We start from the raw sequence: 20,984 nt of genomic DNA, 5'->3' as shown, positions 1-20,984 counted from the left end.
CTGCATGCATTTAAATAAAACCTCATTCCATTCAGAACAAAAACTTAAATCATGTGGAAAAGGGGACGAATGATTAACCCTCAATCCCCTTGGGCATAAATTCTCATCTAAATATATAGAGAGAAACCTAGCATCAGTGTAAAAATGCAATTCATCCTTCAGAAAATCTTCTAACTGATTAAACAGTTTTTTCATTTTAGCCGTGTCTTCCCCTGTAAAGGGTGTCATATCATCCACATTAATAATCTTATTTGCTCCAGTCCCAATAGTCTGTACAATAAGTCGTTCCCGGGAAGAAAGGCGATGAGGAAAATATTCCATATTTCTGCCCTAGTGCAGCTATCCAAAGAGGAAATTCAATTTCCAATGTGAACTATAAAAAAAGGGGGAGACAGAAACGCACAATAGGGTCTTATCCAATGATATAAACGTTTCACAGATATGGATCCACTCACCTGGTTCAGTTGTGTGGAACACAACAACCATAAGCACAAATGGGTAGGATCCGATGAACTGCAGCAATCAGCCGGTCACTAGAATTGCATATATAGGAAGGAGAGAAGTCTGGCTTTCAGGATCGCGCTGTTCATGGGTATATAATATGGAGAGTATAGATTATTTGGATCTGACCATTTTCCATTCAGAAGGGAAGATTTTTACTAAAACTTTTTTTAAGAAGTGTGATGCAAATAGTTTGTTAGATTTTAATAGTGGCCATTATAATAAATGGTTAATCAATGTCCGGAAGAACCAGTATAAAAGGATTAAGAAAAATTGTAGTTTAGAGTCAGATTTTGTATCACAAGCCAAGGAATTGATAAATAGGCTTATTGAGAAAAACTACCCAAAAAAAATGCTAGAAAAAGCATATAATGAGTGCGCAGGTTTGGAACAGATGGACCTAGTAAATCCTAAGAAAAAAGAAAAAGAGAATGATAGTTTCTCCTTAAACTTTTTAACTAATTTTACTAAACAAAATCAAAAAATTAGGAATATTTTACAGGATCATTGGTCTGTTCTTCTTAATGATCCAGTGTTGGGGAGTATGCTACCGAATAAACTAGGACTAACCTTTAAAAGATCCTCTACTCTTAGAAATATACTGGCCCCCAGTCGCCTGAAAAAAGAAAAAATTAGGGATGAACAATGCAAAAAACTAGGAGTCTTTAAATGTAATACCGCTCGGTGTCTGTGTTGTGGCATGATTATGCATAATATGACCACATTCAGATCAATTCAGAATAATAAGGTGTTTGATATAAAGTTTTCCCTGAATTGTAAAAATAGTTTTGTGATATATCTGATAGAATGCGAACGTGGTTTACAGTATGTGGGTAAAACCACACAAGAACTGCATAACCGCATGAATTCGCACAGACACAATATAATTGAAGGTTTTATGTTCCTTGGAGTATCAAAACATTGCACTATAAAACATGGGAAGAAACCATGTATTAAAGTGGCCCCAATTGATTATGTTTCAGAAGACACTGTGAACAGGAGTGTCATTCTGATGAGAAAGGAAATTTACTGGATTCATAGGTTGCAGACTCTGCAACCATACGGTTTAAATGAAATATCTGACATCTTTAAATAATTTTGGTGCTCTGCATATTTGTCTGCTAAGGATTAGAGTAGTATTGGCATCTGATAATTGTGTGATGTCCATGCTATAACATTACAGCAAGGGAATGATCATATCGCTAACATATAAAGAGATACAATCGGCGGTATTTTACTATGATTGGAATAGTTGGCTGGTGCCTTGAAAAGGAACTGACAGCTCTGGAGATGTGGAGCCTTTGGCTGAGAGAACAGAAACGTTTCTTGAGTGCAGAGCATGGGTCTGCTGTGCAGGATCGAATCCGCATAGGCGTACATACATTAATTAGTATATGATCATCTGCCTGAAATATAAGGAAAGTAAAAGTATAATATGTTGAATGAAGGGTTAATACTGAAAGGAAAATATAAGTGCGGTTATATAAGAGATTTGTGTATGTTGTTCTGCTAATTGATATGATGTACCAAGAATTTTAGATTTTTATTGAGTATAATCATAATTTTATTATAATGTTTTACATTTTTTCTAGTGTGAAGTTTTACATATGTGTGTTTTATAGATGAATTTTAGTGATTTTTGTGATTTTACATTATGTTGATAGTTATGTGTGAATTTTTTTTAAGTGCAATGAGCACCTACCTCACTTCCTGGGGGAGTTAGTATATAAGGAGAATGGAATGTGATGCCAGTGTAACTTTGCTCCTGAGGAAGTGTACAGTGTGTACACGAAACGCGTAGAGTTTATGGAATAAAAAGAAAGTTATAATCACTGCTTGGTCCTTGGATTAACTCCTTGTGAACTTTGGACTGGAACAGCGCGATCCTGAAAGCCGGACTTCTCTCCTTCCTATATATGCGACACAGCTGGAATGGCGCCGACACGGGAGGTAAGTATAGGTGTTCTTATTTTATTGGGGCCAAACATTTAGATCGAGAAGGGGTTGTCTCAGTAGTGGAGAACCCCTTTAACCTTTTCTTGACAAATGACATAGTGTTACATTAAGTATCAGATTCCCTAATGGGATGCAAGCTCAGGAACACTGCTGCGTATCATGCACAAGAGACAAATCTAGCATGCCAAAACCGCCACAAATAACTCATTAAAAACACCACAAGAAGCTCGAGGGAAAACATGGGGAAGAAAATGCCTAGTGTGAACTTAATCTAAAACTCCAGTCTGTCGATTTTATATAAAACTAGCTGAAGAGCCCGGCCCTGCCCGTGCATAGTAACTAACTGTGGTTAGTTATAGAAAATTATAATTATCCTCCATCCCATAGTCCCGTGCCCATATACTCATCATACATATCCTCCATCCCATAGTCCCGTGCCCATATACTCATCATACATATCCTCCATCCCATAGTCCCGTGCCCATATACCCATCATACATATCCTCCATCCCATATTCCCGTCATACATATCCTCCATCTCATAGTCCCTTGCCCATATACCCGTCATACATATCCTCCATCCCATAGTCCCGTGCCCATATACCCATCACACATCCTCCATCCCATAGTCCCGTGCCCATATACCCATCACACATCCTCCATCCCATAGTCCAGTGCACATATACCCATCACACATCCTCCATCCCACAGTCAACCATTATGACATCATAATGAGCGGCGGGGCTTGCAACCTATGATGACATAAGCGTCGCCATGGCAACCGTTATGACATAATGAGGGGCGGGGCTTGATACACACACACTTTTTCCCCATTATGTAGATAGGGGCAAAATTGTTTGGTGAATTGGAACGCGTGGGGTTAAAATTTCTCCTCACAACATAGCCTAGGACACTCTCGGGGTCCAGACGTGTGACTGTGCCAAATTTTGTGGCTGTAGCTGCGACGGTGCGGATGCCAATCCCGGACACACACACACACACACACACACACACACACACACACACACACACACACACACACATATATACACTCACACTTGAGCTTTATATATTAGATTACCGTAGTTAACCCAATCCACAAATGAGAAATGCTGCTTTTGTATTTTCCAGAAGCCTGTGCTTGGGAATGGAAGACTTGCAGCTGGTATTTATGATTTCTTCTCATGACTTGTTCATGAAGCTCCTTACAGACGATGAGAGAAAGATGCTTGTGGATCAGATCCGGCAGCGAACGTCCCACACCAATCTCTGCACCAAGCCGGTGACTTCATTCTATGACATCCCAGGTGAGCTAAAGTGGGCATCGCTGACAATCAAGTGCCACTTATAACTGGAAATATAACCGCTATATTATCGTTGTGGGGTCTGAGAACTTGTGATTGTCTAGTATGTTAGTCCCCAACCTTTCTTACCCCGACAGTCACATTCAGAACTGAGAGAGTCGCGAGCCACATTCAGAGCAGTGAACTCCAGCTTTTGCCTCATTCGCCCCACAATAGTGAGAACCCAAGTCCCCATTATTAATGACAGCCAAAGCTGTCAAACCAAGGCTCTAGAAGTACATCCAGGGTTGCCTACATTGTCCCCCATTCAGTATACTCTAATCAAGCACTTTCACCATTAATGCACCCACCCTACTGCCAGTATCATTCAGTATCCAGCTTTATTTGTCCACCCCTGACGGCCAGTACATGCACATCCAAATCTGCTCTTCTGTGCGGGGATACTCGCAAAAGTCTCCATCTGGAGAGCTGATCTTCATAGTTGTTTACTAGACCTGGTAATAATGCACCAAACTTGGAGACAACATCTCATCAACCACAGGTTGAAGACCCCCCCCCCCTACTCTGAACCCTTGGTAGCCTAATAGTTGGTTATCATCATCAAGCAGTAGACTTCACTGTGGTGACCAGTAAATGCCTTTTGCCACCAGACTGTTCCTGCAGAGGTAAAAAATCTGTATCCTCCTAATATTTTAATGTGCCCGTCACCATCATTTCCTAGTGAAATGTTAATTGGTCAATCATACTGGGATTTGTGAGTGTCGATCAGTGCTGTTGGCCATCAGGGATGCATCCGCTTCATACCAGCTAATGTATACTGGCGCAGAGCAGGGCAGAAGTAGGAGCAACACTGCTATTTATAAAGAGGACATGGATGCTGAATAGAGATGGACGAACCCGAACAGCAAAGTTCAGGATCCGTACCAAACACCTAGACTTCATGCAGGGTCCCCAAACCCTGACTTCTCCAGGAAGTCCTTGTTACTTTTCAGGTTTGGCACCCCCGGACATCGTCTGTTTCCCATTCTGTCATCTGCATGACAGCGCAAGAAACACTGGCAGTTCTGATCAGCGGGAAGATCATTACTCTCATCAGCCTACACCTACTGTCACTGATAACAGCATGTGCAGGCGCAGCTGATGGAAGTGTTCATCAGCCGGGGCCTGTGCGATATAAATAATAAAAAAATGACACGGAGTTTCTTCTGTTTTTGATAACCAGTACAGTATCAGCTCTATCATGGCTGGTTATCAAGAATAGAATTATTTAAATAAATATTTTAAACGGTGTGCGGTTCTCCCCCTTTTTTTGACAACCTGCCAAGCTTAAAGCAAACAACTGGCGGCTGGTAAGGGGCATGGATATTGCCCCCAACCCCCAGCTTAAAAATGGCAACCCGCAGCCACCCCAGAAAAGGCACATCTTTTAGATGCACCAATTCTGGCGCTTATACTTGGCTCTTGCCACAGCCGTGGCAAGTGGGGTAATTATGGTGGGGTTGATGTCAGCTGTTTTATGGCTGCAGACATCAAGCCCACAGGTTAGTAATGGAGAAGCATCTATAAGACAGACTCCTGTATTTGAAATAAAAAAGCACAGTTCTACTCAATTTTACTCCTAATCCATAGAAACCCAACTATTCTGCCACCGATGTACGTGGGTGAGATGTCTGAGGGATGTGAACACAGTTCTCTGTATAAGCAATAGCAGATAGTGTTAACTCGCTAACTTGTGCCTCAGAGGCTAGTTTCACATTAGCGTTTGGAGGCGCAGCGGACACTCGGCGTGAAGCTCCGCCTCCTCCGGTCAGCTCCGCCTATGGGCGTAAGCTGCTGTATGGGGCTCACAATCTAAATTCCCTATCAGTATGTCTTTAGAATGTGGGAGGAAACCAGAGTGCCCGGAGGAAACCCACGCAAACACGGGGAGAACATACAAACAAATTCTGCTGCGGTGTACAGTACCATATGAGTCAATGCCAATTGAAATCTGCAGTGCCCACAGTGCGGAATTTTCCGCACGGATTTGCTGCAGTTTTAAATCCGCAGCATGTCACTTCTTTGTGCGGATTCTGCAGCGGTTTGGCACCTGCTCCATGACAGGTGTCAAACCGCAGGCAAATCCGCAGATAAACCGCAGGTCTTTTGACCTGCGGATTTAGACAAATCTGTGCGGATTAATTCCGCAGCAGAATCCGCAACGTGTGCACACACCCTTAGGGATATTGCCCTCCTTCCTAGAATGTTAACATTAACAATCTGCTTACTCTGTCGCCTCATTGGGGGACACAGGACCTTGGGTGTTATGCTTTCTGTCCACTGGGAGGCGACACTATGCTTAATCTGAAAAAGATTTGGGTCTGGCTCCTCCTCCACAGTATACACCCCTGGGCGGCATCTGCCTTACCTCAGTTTTTGCTTAGTGTCGCAAGGAGGCACACCTAAGAAGATTCTTCTTGACACAAATGAAGAAAAGAGGGTCTCTCTGAGACTCCCGGCATGGCTCCCTCCTCGGTCCTCTTTTTAGCGGTACCCGGTTGAGGTAGAGATGGCTCTTCCCGATGTCGCTCCCTCCCTAGCCCTTCGGGTGCATGGTTCGAGGTCGAGAACCCCACTCCTTCCCCAGGCCCTGGGCCTTTTGGGTTGAGGCTGAGGTGAGGAAGAATTCCTCCTGATGGCGGTGAAGCGCCCTCCCTAACCCCCTCTAGGGATATTAGGTTGAGACGCCGCAGGTAGGAGCTACGTTCGCAGCGCTAACTTTATTGTAGCCCCAGCACTGCTGTGGTCTGCTATGGGGCCAGGGGCTGTCATATTTGGGCCACAGTATGCAGGGATTCCTGTCCCTGCGGCAGTGTCAGCCCTCTAAAGGGGTCAAAAAGACCCTTCACAGGGCTGCGCTGCGTATATAGGGGCGTCTGGGCGATATGGCACTCATCCGGGGAGGTTTTTTTGGTTCGTTTTCCGCCCCCCCCTCCGGACTACCGCGCCGCTCTGGAGCCCTTCCCGGGCAGGAATTTGTACTTTAGACCGCGGCTTCGGCCTAAGCCGAAGCCGCCGCCCTTGTTATCGCCCCCAGCCTGCCCCCCTGGATGATAATGACGCTGCACAGCGTCATACAGGGGGGGCGGATCGAGCCAGGAAGGTGCGGTTTGCCTGTCTGCGCGCCCTTTTCTCCTCTTCGCCCCTCCTCCCTCCCACCTTTTTACCTCAGGGAAGAGAGAGGCGCTGCTATATTGCTCAAGAACACTGCACAGTCTCCAGGGGGCGCAGAACCGAAGTTTTTCTGCTGGTGCCGGGTCTAGGAGCACACCGGTGGGGTAAGGCACAGCAGGATATTATCCTGCTGTGGACACAGACTCCCTATAGGTTCCCTATAGCGCTCCTCTGCATAGCCACCCCTGTAAGGTTTTTGGTCATATAATAACCTGCCGGCACTCAGTGCACTATGTCGGTCTCCAGGTCCAAAAAAAAAAAAGAAAAACAGGTTTATCTGCTGTTACGCAGTCTGTTCAGCCTGCAAAGCCAATCTTCCCAGTGGCAACATGCACCCGTACTGCTAGAGTTGTTCCCAAAATGCTGGGTCAGTGCCCCAAGAGGCTCCTGTCACAGTTTCAACTCCACTGACATGCCGGTATGGGCCGCATTATGTCACAGTCCATAGATACGCTGACTTCCACATTGCTTCAGGCTATGCAGGGTCATATCCCAGCTATAAGCGGACAGGCAGTCCCTGGCAATGCTAGTAGTGAACGGTCCCATAGGTCACGTTCAGCTACGTCCTCCCATGGCTCACGGTCGTCCCCCTCTAGGCAGAGACACCGTAATTCTAGGTCTCCTAGACCGTCTCGTTCCAGAGACGGGCGCAGGATATCTCCACAAAGATCTTCGGGCATGGAAAAGCGGCGGTCCAGATCTCCCTCCAGGCAACGCCTCAGCGATGCGCAGGATTCAGAGGGCATCTGTGACTCCAAATCAGATAAGGAAACATAGGAGTCTCAGGCTCCTTGTCCTCCTAGCAATACAGCGCTAGTTGAGGACATTCACTTCTATTCATCGGGTGCTGGTTTTATCCGATGCTCCCCAAGAACCCCCAAAACATAAGATCTGTTTTGAGGGGTCCCTGACGTCCCTAAAGTTTTTTTCTGATCACCCAAGCTTTCAGGACATCCTTGATAAGCATTTTTCGCAGCCTGCCAAAAAATTCGCCAACCGTAAATATTGAGGCTAGATACCCTTTTTTCTCAAAAAGACCAAGAAGTGGACAGATCCACCGGAAATGGATCCCCCTATCTCTAGGCTTGCAGCACAGTCTCTCCTCTCACTGCCAGATGGCTCAACCCTGAAGCATACAGCAGATCGGCAGGTTGAGCGCATGGCTCGTTCAATTTTTGAGGCTGCAGGACCCTCCCTAGCTCCCGCGTTCACCTCAACGTGGGCAGCCACGGCCATTCTGGAATGGGCCAAAAGATTGCAGGAGAGCCTCTAAGAGTCAGCTCCTCAGATGTTCGATCAACTAGTTCAGATAGCGGTGGTGGCAGATTACATACGCCTTGCAGCTTTTGATTCTGCAAGAGGCGTAGCAGGTATAGCAGCGAATGTAATTACAATCAGACGTATCCTCTGGCTGTGAGAATGTGAAGCGGACGCGTCTTCAAACAAGTCTCTTAAGGATCTCCCGTATGTCAGTGGGAGATTTTTTTCGGGGAAAAATTAGACAAAATGATTTTCCAATGCCACGGGGAGTAAGAGTACCTTTCTTCCCCAACCGCAACCTAAACGTTCGTTTAAGTGACGTAACCAGGCTAGGTTCCGGTCCTTTCGGAACTCCTCAGGCTAGGCCGCTTCACGTCCTTCACAAAATTACAACCGTTCCCCCTCGCAGGGACAACCAAAGGACAGCACAGAGGACGGACAAGAATTGGCGGTCAACATCAGGCCAGGCAAAGCCCAAAGGAGGGAAATTCCAGAATTTCTCCTCGTCATGACTCACGAAATACGGAAGACACCCCACCTGTAGGCGGTCAACTTTTAATCTTTCTGCAAGTCTGGCTGCCTATTACAGAAGACAGGTGGGTCAAGGAAATAGTGTCTATCTCTCCTTCAAGCAGGAGTCATAATACCGGTTCCTGAAAACGAGAGATTCTGAGGACTTTAGTACAACCTATTCGTGGTTCCCAAAAAGGGAGGCAGCGTTCGGCCAATCCTGGACCTAAAGCAACTCAAAAAGTTTGTAAGAGTTCGGCAGTTTCGCATGGAGTCCCTTCGATCCATCATTGCGGCTATGGAACAGGGAGAATATCTCGCCTCCATAGACATACAAGATGCAGACCTGCACATCCCTATTGCGCCTGCTCTTCTTTTTTTTTTTTTTTTTTTTTTAAACCAGTTATTTTTATTTAGGTTTCAAAAGATTTTAAACAATAAACAGTGGATATCAATATACATGTAACACTACAAGATATGTGAATTAATACAATCAAAGCTATCCCCCCCTCCCCCAATACTCCTTATGCCGGGTATACTTGAGAGTCTTAGCAATCATATCACCGCCATCCAGGCGGACCATATTTTTTCGAAAGTGCTTTCACCATGCCTTCGCCTGTAAATGCTTTCCTCTAAATGCATTACCGTACGTGTCTGAGCAATAAATTCCCTCCTAGTGGGGGGTTCCGAATCCTTCCATATTCGTGCTATTAGTTTGCGTGCCACATACAGCAACCTCGCTATTGCCACTTTGTAATGTTCTGAGACAGGTATCCCATCCACCTCCCCCAAAACACACAGCACTGGATTCCTGTCGAGCGTACATGCATAAGCTCTCTCAATTTTGTTGATAACGACCAGCCAGTATGCCACCAGCCGCGGACACGACCATAACATATGTAACAGTCCGGCCTGGTCTGTGCCACATCTAGGGCAGCTAGTCTCCCCTCAAGCCCGCCTTGAATAGGACCAGCGGTGTTTTGTATGTTCTATGTATTACATATAATTGGGAGAGCCGTGCCTGCTCGCTTAGAGAGATCTTCGGGACATATTCAAGAATAGTCTCCCATTGTTCTGTTGTGAGGGTACCCACCTCCCTCTCCCATTTACTCTTTGCAGTGAGGTGATTGTCCCCCAGATAGGAGTGTAGTAGATCATGATATATGCTCGATATAACTCCCCTCGTCCCTCCTTTCATACACACAAATTCTAGTACAATGTCGCCCTGAACCGTCATGGCTCCCAATCTACACTGTGCCCTCCAAGCATGTCGAAGCATATAGTATTGAAACCCCCATACCGAAGGCAAATCAGATTCCTCTCTCAATGTCTCAAAGGTCTTCAGGTCCGTTCCACTCTGCAGCTGGCACACATATCTTACTCCTTTCGCCTTCCAATTGCCCATTTGACGCAGCTTATTAAGTTCCGGCAGATGCTCATTGTCCCACACCGGTGAGTACCTAGTCAGCTCATCCACCCCTCTGATCCTTTTAATGGTGTCCCATACCTTCTGAATCATGCCTATGGTAGGATATGGTGCTTCCAGTTTCTTAAAGGTACCATCCTCTAGACCCTGGATAAGTGGGCGTCTCCCCGTCACATGTACCAGCACCCGGTGAGCTGCTCCTCCACAATCGAGCTCTCTCCATCCCCTGACATGCTGGCCCTGTACTGCCAAGAAATAGACCCATGGATTTGGTGCGGCCAGTCCTCCCTCTTCCTTTCCTTTTTGCAGAGTTCCAAATTTAATCCGTGCCTGCTTCTTGCCCCATATCAATGCCCCGAAACCGTTTTTTTGGTAGCCATATCGGCGAATTGTGCAAAACGTACATTAGTTGTGGCATAAGGACCATCTTAATCAGGTTAGTTCTACCCGTTACCGTTAAAGCCAATTTGCACCATGCACCTATTTTCCCTTTAAATTTCTCTAGCAGAGGAACCAAATTCAGATCCGTGAATCGGGACAGTGGAAGAGCTACCCATATCCCTAGGTATTTAAACTGTGAAACTAGCTGGAGTTGTTTCCCCCTCTCATCTATCTCCTCCGCTTCTATTGCTCTATCCACAGCCATGACATAAGACTTGTGCCAATTTATCTCCAGTCCCGAAATGCTCCCAAATTGTTTAATTACATCCATCGCGCACCCCAGTGTCTCTCCTGCACTTTCCAAAAACAACAGGATGTCGTCGGCATACAATGATATTTTTTCTTCCAGCTTCCCAAATTTAAATCCGACCACTCCCCTCTCAGCTCTAATCTTGGCCGCCAGGGGCTCCACTGCCACCGCGAACAATAGCTGGGACAGCGGACACCCCTGCCTTGTGCCCCTATGCAAGTCAAACATCCTGGACTGTTCTCCATTCACCTTAACTACCGCCTTTGGGGATGAGTACAATAACTTCACCCAGGCCATGAACGCGGGGCCGAATCCCATCAGTTCCATGATTTTCCATAAGTATTGCCATTCCACGCTATCAAATGCTTTCCTAGCATCCAATGACATCACTATTCTCCTGCCACCATTATCAGCAGGCAGTTGCATATTAAGAAATAATCTTCTTAAGTTAACAGCCGTGGAGCAGTTAGGCATAAAGCCCGACTGGTCCTCGTGTATAATGGTATGCGCAACCCCGGTGAGCCGGGTGGCCAGGATCTTAGCGAGTATTTTGACATCCGTTGTCAACAACGAAATGGGCCTGTACGACTCCGCATCCATGGGATCTTTTCCCTCCTTCGGCAGAACCACTATCACTGCTTCCTCCATTGATCTCGGCAGTGCCCCCGTCACTAAAGCCTCATCAAACACAGATTTCAATTTCGGAGCCAGCAGTTCCACTAACTCCCTGTACACCTCCCCAGGTAGACCATCAGCTCCCGGTGATTTGTTATTGGGCATAGACAGTATTGCACATTCCACCTCCTTCACACTCACAGGTTCTTCCAACCTCAACCTATCTTCCTCAGACAATTTAGGTAGTGAAATGCCTTCCAAAAATTTCTCCACATCCCCCTCTGTGTCCCGTGCTCTCGAAGTGTACAGTGCCATGTAATATGCCTTGAAGACCTCCAGTATGTCCTTTGTGTCTGTCAGAGTCGCCCCTGTTTGATCTCTCAGTTTATACACCCTGGAAGACTCCCTTTGTGCCGCAGATATCACCGCCAACAAGTGACCTACTCTCTCTCCTTCTTCAAAGAATTGAGCTTGCTGAAATGCCCTTTTCCTCTCAGCTTGCATCATGTGCAGTTTATCAACTGCCTCCTGAGCCAATTTTAGTCTATTGTGAACTTCACTCGTTGGCACCAAAATCATGTCTGCCTCCGCTCTTGTCAGGTCATCCTTTATTTGTTGATCTGCCAATTTAGTTTTGGTCTTACACCTCGCAATCTCACTTATAAAAAGTCCCCTCATAAATGCCTTCATGGCATCCCATACCATTGTGGCCTCAGTACTCCCTTCGTTCATTTGGAAGAAGTGCTCTAGCTCTTTGGTTATGCCACCCATGTCCACCACTTTAAGCCACGTCGGGTGTAGACGCCAACCTCCCCACTGACCCCGAGCAGATCTCACCAGAAGCGTGACCACCATAGGACCATGATCCGAGAGAGTCCTCTGTAGGTATTCCACCTCCCCCACCATCCCGTCCATAGCGGTATTCCCCCAAAGCCAGGTCTATCCTCGACAGTGTTCCATGTGTTGCCGAATGACATGAAAAAGTCCTCTTACCCTCATTGCGTACTCTCCACAGATCTACCAGCCCAAGTTCCCCTACATACTTGCCAAAGGCAGTCATCCTGTCCTGTCCAGCTTCCGTACCTGCCGGTCGTACTTTATCCCAAAAATCATTCATAGTGTTATTAACATCTCCCATAATCAACAATGGAGTCTCCCCCCATCTGCCCGTCAGTTCCAGTACTGCTTGTAGTTTCTTTTTAGAGTAAGGTGGAGGGATATATAAAGCCACTAAAATCATTTTGTGTCCGAACAATCTGCAAGCAATCCATACATACTGCCCTTCACTGTCTACATGCACTTCCAGCTCTTCATAATGTGTGTTTTTGTGTATTAGGACTGACACCCCCCTGGAGTACGAGGAATAAGTAGAATGATATGTCTTTAGCATCCAGGCTCTTGACAACCAGTGCATAGTGTCTCTAGTGAGATGTGTCTCCTGCAAGCACGCGATCATAGGTTCACAGGATTTGATATGATTCAGAACAGCCGCCCTCTTAACCTTATCAGATATACCACGTACATTCCAACTTAACATCCGAACAGTACGGTTACTCATTGTGCATTAGAAAGAACAATCCATCATCATCAAGTAACATCATTACATTGTGGTCCCAATCATACCTGGTCAAACAGCATGAAAACCCCCATCTCCCTACAAATCCACCCCACCCACCTCCCCCCCATCCCTCTCCGCTTCCCCTCCCCCCACCCTTCCCCTTTTGCACTTGTCACTCTCTCCCCAACGTGAGAGTGGGAGCTCAAAGAACCTGAGCAACTTCTCAGTATTCCGCACTTCAATATGCGTCGTGTCCTCCTCCATCATTGGCAGCCTCTCCGCCATATTGTCAACAGTATGCATAGTCCCGAACCATTAGTCAAACAATTAACCATAATACGTAGATCCCAGTGGGGAGTTCTCCCCCTCCTCTGCGCTCCTATTTCGCAGAGTAAAGCAGCACCACAACCCTGTCCAGTGATCAGTCTAGCAGGGTCATGTGGTCATATTGCCATTATCTTCTCTCAATTTGCTCCGGTTGCGCTCCAACCACGAAGCAGCCTCAACCGGTGACGGCAAAAAAATGACCTTTCCAAAAGCTTCCACTCTTAATTTAGCAGGATAAATTGTAGAGTATTTCAAATGCAAAGAGCGGAGCTGTTTCTTCACTTCGCCATACCGCAGTCGCAACTTTTGCACCTCGGCTGAGTAATCCGGGTATATTTCGATTCGTTTGCCCTCCAGGTTAAGATCTGTCAACTTTGCAGCCTTTCGTAAGATAGTGTCCCTGTCTCTGCAATTCAGGATTCTGGCTAGCATCGTGCGAGGTCCATCTCCCGGCACTGGGGGTCTCATGGGTACGCGATGGGCACGCTCCACCGCAAACACTCTCGACAAGTTATCAGCACCAAACTTGTCCAGCAGCCAGGTTTCAATAAAGGTTGTGGGGTCAGCACCCTCAGCTCTCTCAGGGATGCCCACAATGCGCAAATTGTTCCTACGTGACCGGTTCTCCAGGTCATCATTTTTATTGGCTACTACCGTGATCCTCTGAGTGTGCTGTTGTTGTGTCTTTTGCACTGAGGTTAAGTGATCTTCTGTTACACCAACTCTGTCCTCCACCTCAGTTAATCTGGCTGTAACTTTCTGCATAGATGTTTTTATGCCTCCCATTTCTTCTTTCAGGCAATTCACTTGCTTTGTTAGAGCAGTTAAGGCAGTCTTGCAGTATAAGACAGCTTGGAATACATCCCGCAGGGTGGGCTCTGCTACATCTGCACTTTCAGCTAACTGCACAGTGTCACCATCCCCCTCTTCCTCCTGCTCCAGCTCTGCATTCAGCACAGGCATCTCCTCATCATCTTCCTCCTCATCTCTGTGCTTCTCACTCTCTCCATTTCCTTCTTCATCTGTCTCTATGCCCTTCACATACCTGTTCAGCCGGGCTGAGACTTCCAGCCTCTGTGCAAAGGCTGTGTTTCTTCTTCCCGCCTCCTCCTCTCTCTCAGCACCATCTTGGACTGAGGCACTGCTGCAGGCTCCGACATCTTTCTGCCTTTTGCGGCCCATGTCTGTCTCTCTGAGTCTGGCAGAAGCTCACCCCTGACTCCTGGGACCTTCAGACATCTGATCCTGGTAAAGGAATTAGCTGGTTCGGGCTCTGTGCAGGATAATTGAGGCTAATGGTGGCAGAGAAGCACAGCCACCCGACTTCTCACATCAAGAGCTAGGCCCCGCCCCCCGCGCCTGCTCTTCAAAGATCTCTCAGGTTCGCAATAGGGCAGAATCATTACCAGTTCGTGGCTTTGCCTTTCGGATTAGCCACGGCTCCCAGAACATTCACCAAGGTTATGGCAGCCACCATGGATGTCCTACACTCCAGAGGCATAGTGGTCGTCCCATGATCTACTCATCAAGGCACCTACTGTCAAAGACTGCGAAGACAGCGTCTCGATCACGATCAACACACTAACTCGTCTAGGCTGGCTAGTCAACTTAAAGAAGTCGTCAACTACTCTGAGTCAGTCACTGATCTTCCTAGGGATCCTATTCGATACCTCCAGGGGTCTGGTACACCTTCCCAAGGACAAGGTACAAGCTATCCGCTGTGCAGTTCGCATGTTAATCCACATACCTTGCCGATCTCTTCGGTTTGCCAGGATACTCCTTAGCAGGATGGCAGCAGCAATGGAGGTGGTACCATTTGCCCAGTTCCACCTCAGACTTCTTCAACTAGCCATTCTCAGATCCTGGGACAGGAACCCTTTCTCCCTCGAAAGGGGGTTCCGACTGACGGAGTCAACCAGGAAATCACTGTACTGGTGGCTCAAACCACCCGTACTGGCCAAAGGAAAATCCTTTCTTCCCAGTCGATGGAAAGTCCTGACCACCGACGCGAGTCTAACAGGATGGGGTGCAGTGCACCTACATCACAGGGCAAGTGGTCTCCAATAGAAGCGACCATGCCCATCAACATTCTGGAGATACGAGCTATCTTCCTGGCGCTAAAAGTTTTTTGCCATCTGCTGAAGGCCTCTCACATCAGAGTGCAGTCGGACAATGCCACGGCAGTGGCATATGTGAACCACCAAGGTGGGACTCGCAGTGCCCAGGCAATGAGAGAAGTGGTGCGTCTCCTTCGCTGGGCAGAAAACAAGAAATCCATACTCTCAGTGGTCCACAGTCCGGGTGTGGACAACTGGGAAGCCGACTACCTCATCAGACAGGAAATGGACTCAGGGGAGTGGTCTCTCCGTCCCGAAATCTTTTGTCGGATCTGTTATCGCTGGGGGACTCCGGACGTGGACCTAATCGCATCCCATCTCAATGCCAAGGTCTCCAATTTCATGGCAAGGACACGCGATCCGAGGTTGCTTGGGGCGGATGCCCTGGTTCATGACTGGACTCCGTTCCAGCTTCTGTTCATTTTCCCACCTCTTCCCCTGATGGCCAGAGTTATGAGGAAGATCATACAGGAAGGAGTTCCGACCATCCTAATTGCGCCGGACTGGCCCAGACGTACATGGTACGCCGACATCATTCAGCTTACAGCAGACACCCCTTGGCGTCTTCCAGACCGTCCCGATCCCCTGTCTCACGGCCCGTTCTACCACCAGAATTTAGGGACTCTCAATTTGACGGCGTGGCCCTTGAAACCTGGGTTTTAACCCAGGCAGGTTTTGCTCCAGACGTCATTAGAACCATGATCAGGGCACGGAAATCAGCTTCCGCCAAGGTTTATTATCGTACCTGGAAAACGTATTTTACTTGGTGCGACTCTCGCAGGCGAATTCCGTTCCCTTACTCTCTTCCGAAAGTTCTTGGTTTCCTTCAATCAGGTCTGGACGCCGGCCTATCCTTAGGATCGCTTAAGGGTCAGGTGTCAGCGCTTTCAGTGCTCTTTCAGAAGCGTATTGCTAACAAACTACAAGTCAGGACGTTTCTTCAGGGAGTCTCCAGATTGGTCCCTCCTTACAGACGTCCACTGGATACGTGGGACCTTAATTTGGTCCTAACTGCTCTACAGGCACCTCCTTTTCAACCTCTTAAGGAAGTTCCACTTCGAGTTTTATCACAAAAGGTGGACTTCCTCGTGGCAATCACCTCGCTACGCAGGGTGTCTGAGCGGTCAGCGCTCTCCTGCAAACAGCCTTTCCTATTCTTCCACCAGGACAAGGTGGTTCTCCGTACAATTCCATTCTTCCTTCCAAAAGTTGTGTCTGATTTCCACCTCAATGAGGACATCTCATTACTGACCCTTTGCCCGGCACCGGTTCATAGAGTGGAGAGGGCCCTGCATACGCTTGACCTTGCCAGGGCATTGCGTATATGTGTGTCTAGGACTCCACCCTTCCGGAAGTCTGATTCCAACTCCTTATTTTTTTATTTTTTTTTTTTGACCAGAATAGTAAGTACCATCTCATAGTTAGCAACTGTTTCTTTTGCTTTGCAAGTGCCAGACTGATGAACGCACATGAGTCCGTAATTCCGGCATTCAACAGACCGCCACTAGAGCTATTGTGTGAACCGGTGGCTTGAAATCGAGTAACTTTTCTACCAGAGTTCACAGCCACTGAGTCTCAAGGCAGCTGCGATTCCCGGAAACCTCGTGGGAAACTTTTGAGGGGCATTTTAAGGTTACTTGAATTTCTAGCTGCTGGAACTGGAGGCTGTGAATTGAGGTTACATTTGGCGTACAGTACTTTTTAATTAAAAAAAAAAAATGGCGCAGAGTCCTCAGCAATTTTCATAAGCAGCAGAGGGGAAAACTGATGGCTGAGTGCTGATGGTAATTTCCTGGGAAGGAGCTAATGGCCATAAAGGTTCCCAGGCTATCCATATCAGCTCAAAGCTGTTTGCTTAGCCTTTCCTGGATATTTTAGGGGAGACTCATCTCTTCCCCCCCCCCCCCCCCCAAAAAAAAAAAAAAAGCCATGGGGTTCCCCTTTATACTGAATAACCAGCAACGGCTATGCAGACAGCTGTGGGCTGATATCAATTGCCTAGGAAAGGCCCGTGAATATTGTCCCCCTCCCAGACTGAAAACATTAGCTCCCAGCCGCCCCAGAAATGGCGCATCAATAATATGTGCCAAATCTGGCCCTTAGCCTCTCTTCCCACTTGCCCTGGTGCGGTGGTGAGTGGGGTAATAGATGTGGGGTTGATGTCAGCTGTTTTATGACCACTGGCACAAGCCCAGAGGTTGGTAATGGAGAGGAGTCTATAATACGCCCCCATTACGAACCTTATAGATTGTAGTAAAAAAAAAAAAAAAGCCAGAATAAAATCTATTTCATTGAAGTAATGACACAAACCAATTTTTTTTAAATAAACAAGCACAGTTAGGCTACTTTCACACATCAGGTTTTCGGCGTCAGGCGCGATCCGGCGTCGTGCCGGAACGCCGGATCCGGCAAATGTTTTGTAAAACCTGATGTGCCGGATCCGTTTTTCTGCCGGATCCGTCTTGTTCTTGACAGAAAAAACCGGATCCGTCTCATCCGGTTCATCCGTTTTTCTATCCGTTTTTCGACGGATTACGCCGGATCCGGTTTTTAAAATTGACCCTTGTGGCCTTCCGAACGGGATTGGCTACTGGAAAACTATATATAGCGTGTTCCTACAGCCCTTCTTTGACAGGTTGGAGAGGAGAAAGTGCAGGTTGGAGAGAAGAGCAAGTTACTGGCGAAGATGGATGTTGTGATTGGAAATATTTTGAAGAATTTGGAGGATTTTATAGCGGAGGCGAATCGTTTGAGGGTGATTGTTCTGGAGAAAGAGAGAGCGAGACAGCAGCGCATCAGGCATCGTAGACGACGTTTGTGGATCCACCCCATCACAGCCAAGAGAATGACGCGTGGGGTCTATTCTACACTCTGCATGGACCTTCGACGAAACCCGGATAAATTTTTTGGATATGTTCGGATGAAAATGGAGAATTTTGATTACTTGGTGGAGCGCATTGCACACCTCATAAGAAAAGCGGACACCTATTGCCGCTTCTCTGTTTCACCCGCAGAGCGTCTGATGGTGACTTTAAGGTAAGCCACATTTATTGGATATGCTCGCATCAGAGAACACTTTCACTGCAATCTTGTTGGTGGTAGTTTGTATCTCCAAGTGTTATAGCTTAGTTTTGGTATGTAATGCTGTGATTTTAAACTAATTGATTGTTTTTTAATTCCCCACAGATTTCTTGCAACTGGAGAATCCCTTTCGTCACTGCATTTCCAGTACAGACTCGGGATTTCCACCATATCTGGAATAGTGAAGTACACATGCCGTGCACTGTGGGACTCCTTAGCTGAAGAGTTTTTACCAGAGCCCACAACAGAGAGGTGGATTGAAATTGCTGACAAGTTTCAACAGATATGTCAGTTTCCCAACTGCTCGGGCGCTGTGGACGGGAAACATATCCGCATTGTAAAGCCAGCCGGATCGGGATTGGAATATTTCAATTACAAGAAATATTTTTTAATTGTCCTCATGGCCATCGCTGACGCGGAATACAAATTTATTGCTGTTGATATTGGGGCCTATGGCCGCTCCAATGACTCTCAAGTTTTCAAACTGTCTGCCATGGGGCGTAAACTGTATGGAAACACCTTCCAGTTCCCACCACCTAGACCGCTGCCGCAAACATCTGGTCCACCTATGCCATTTGTCTGTGTAGGGGATGAAGCCTTCCAGCTGTCAGAACACCTTTTGAAACCGTACTCTAGCAGAGGATTGACAAGACCAAAACGCATTTTTAATTACCGCCTCACAAGAGCAAGAAGAATGGTTGAATGTACCTTTGGTATTCTGACAGCCAAATGGCGGGTCCTATTGACTGCGATCAACCTCAAGACAGAAACTGTTGACGAGGTGATCAAAGCTTGCGTGGTACTCCACAATTTTGTTATCTGCAAGGAACCCATTTCCATTGAGGACACCTCTGAAGAAACCACCTTGCAAGATTACCATGACATTACCACTAGAAGTTCTGTGTCGGTTTCAGTAATGAGGGACAATTTTGCACTATACTTTGTCACCTCAAGGCAGAGTACACTGGCAGGATGACAGAGTGTGAAAGATTTGTGCCCAACCAAACTTGTGTACCTTCTGTACCAACAGTATATACCTTTGCCAACCAAAGTTGGCTATCTTGTCATGGTCTCTATTTTTAGCTTTAGGCCACAGGTGTGTACCTGGTTGTGTTTTATGCAAAGTATTTCACCTTTTAACAAAAGTTGTGTACATTGTTAGGAAATCACCAACAATAAACACAACTTTTTAGGTGAAATACTTTGCTTCAAACACAACCAGGAACACAACTGTGGCAAAAAGCTAAAATTTACCCACAGTTATATACCTGGTTTTGAATACCTTTTTACCTTTTAAATACCCTGTATTTAACCTTTTTTTTTTTAAACATATTTCGCCGCAGAAAGAAATGACAGACAACCAGTGTAAACAATAATTTAACTTTTATTTAAAATATATTTTTTTTTTTTTAAACTGTTTTTAAAGTTAAAAAAACTTTTTTAATAAAGGTTTGAAAAAAAACTGGGCATTTTTATTACAAAACACACATTACAAATCTGTGTAGTGTGGGGTGGAAATACTGCTGGAGGGGCTGCGGGACACTTCGACACTGGGAGTGTGGAGAGAGGACTGGGATCGTGGTGGGGAAGGAACAGTTAGAGGTGATGGTGTGGAAAAAGCTACAGAATGGGTGGACATGTGGGAGGCAGAAGAGGTGGTGGGCGGTGGAGTGGAGGGTTGGGCAGGGACTGTAGGAGCAGATGATGTTGATGGAAAGTTGTACGGGGAAGGAGTTTGGTACGGGGAAGGAGTTTGGTACGGGGAAGGAGTTTGGTACGGGGCAGGTTGCTGGAAGTGGGGAGATGTCTGGTACTGGGGAGGTTGCTGGTACTGGGGAGGTTGCTGGTATGTAATAGGAGGGGGAGGATGGAAAGTGGCTGGAGGGGGTGCAGATGTAATAGGGGAAGGATGGAAAGTGGCTGGAGGGGGTGCAGATGTAATAGGAGGGGGAGGATGGAAAGTGGCTGGAGGGGGTGCAGGTGGAGGAACTACAGTGGTGGGAGGTGGAGGTTGGGAGGTAACCTGCTGTAGAGCACCGTGGCACGAATGCATTACATGCATCTGCTGGGTAGGAGATAGTGTTGCCATGCGCTCCACAACAGACCTGAAAAAGGTGTGGTTTGGCGAAGATCTTGCTTCTGAATGCATGGTTTGCAGAAGTGTCTTCACCTCCAGAATGCTGGAGTTGATCTGCTGATAGCCTGCGGAGATTTGCTCTGACAAGACTTTTAGACCGTTCTGGAAAGATGCATTCAGATGCAAGAACTCTGGCGCATAAGTCTTTTCCTGACCCCTCTGCCGCTGCCGCCCAGTACCCGCAGGTGTACTAGAGGTGGCAGGGGCAGAAGGGTGGGGTAAAGGGAAAGCGATCTCCTCACCAGCAGCTTCATGTAATGTAGGTGGCCACGATGCTCCTGTGCTGGT

At 46.9% G+C, this 20,984-nt stretch overlaps 1 protein-coding gene across 3 annotated transcripts in view; it reads left to right on the top strand.

Moving 5' to 3' along the window:
- INTS8 (integrator complex subunit 8) overlaps window positions 1-20,984 on the top strand; it is a 131,354-nt gene that overhangs the window by 44,106 nt on the left and 66,264 nt on the right. For all 3 annotated transcript variants that reach the window (XM_073550408.1, XM_073550407.1, XM_073550409.1), the window contains exon 13: window positions 3,589-3,764. In XM_073550408.1, coding sequence (XP_073406509.1) covers window positions 3,589-3,764 — 176 coding nt within the window. The remainder of the gene's footprint in view (window positions 1-3,588; window positions 3,765-20,984) is intronic.

Source organism: Dendrobates tinctorius, unplaced genomic scaffold, assembly GCF_039654945.1.
Source record: "Dendrobates tinctorius isolate UK_male_01 unplaced genomic scaffold, ASM3965494v1 ptg000165l, whole genome shotgun sequence".
In the NCBI taxonomy this organism is placed as follows: Eukaryota; Metazoa; Chordata; class Amphibia; order Anura; family Dendrobatidae; genus Dendrobates; species Dendrobates tinctorius.
Note: the sequence above shows the minus strand (reverse complement) of the source record. Positions and strands in the feature narration are given on the sequence as shown.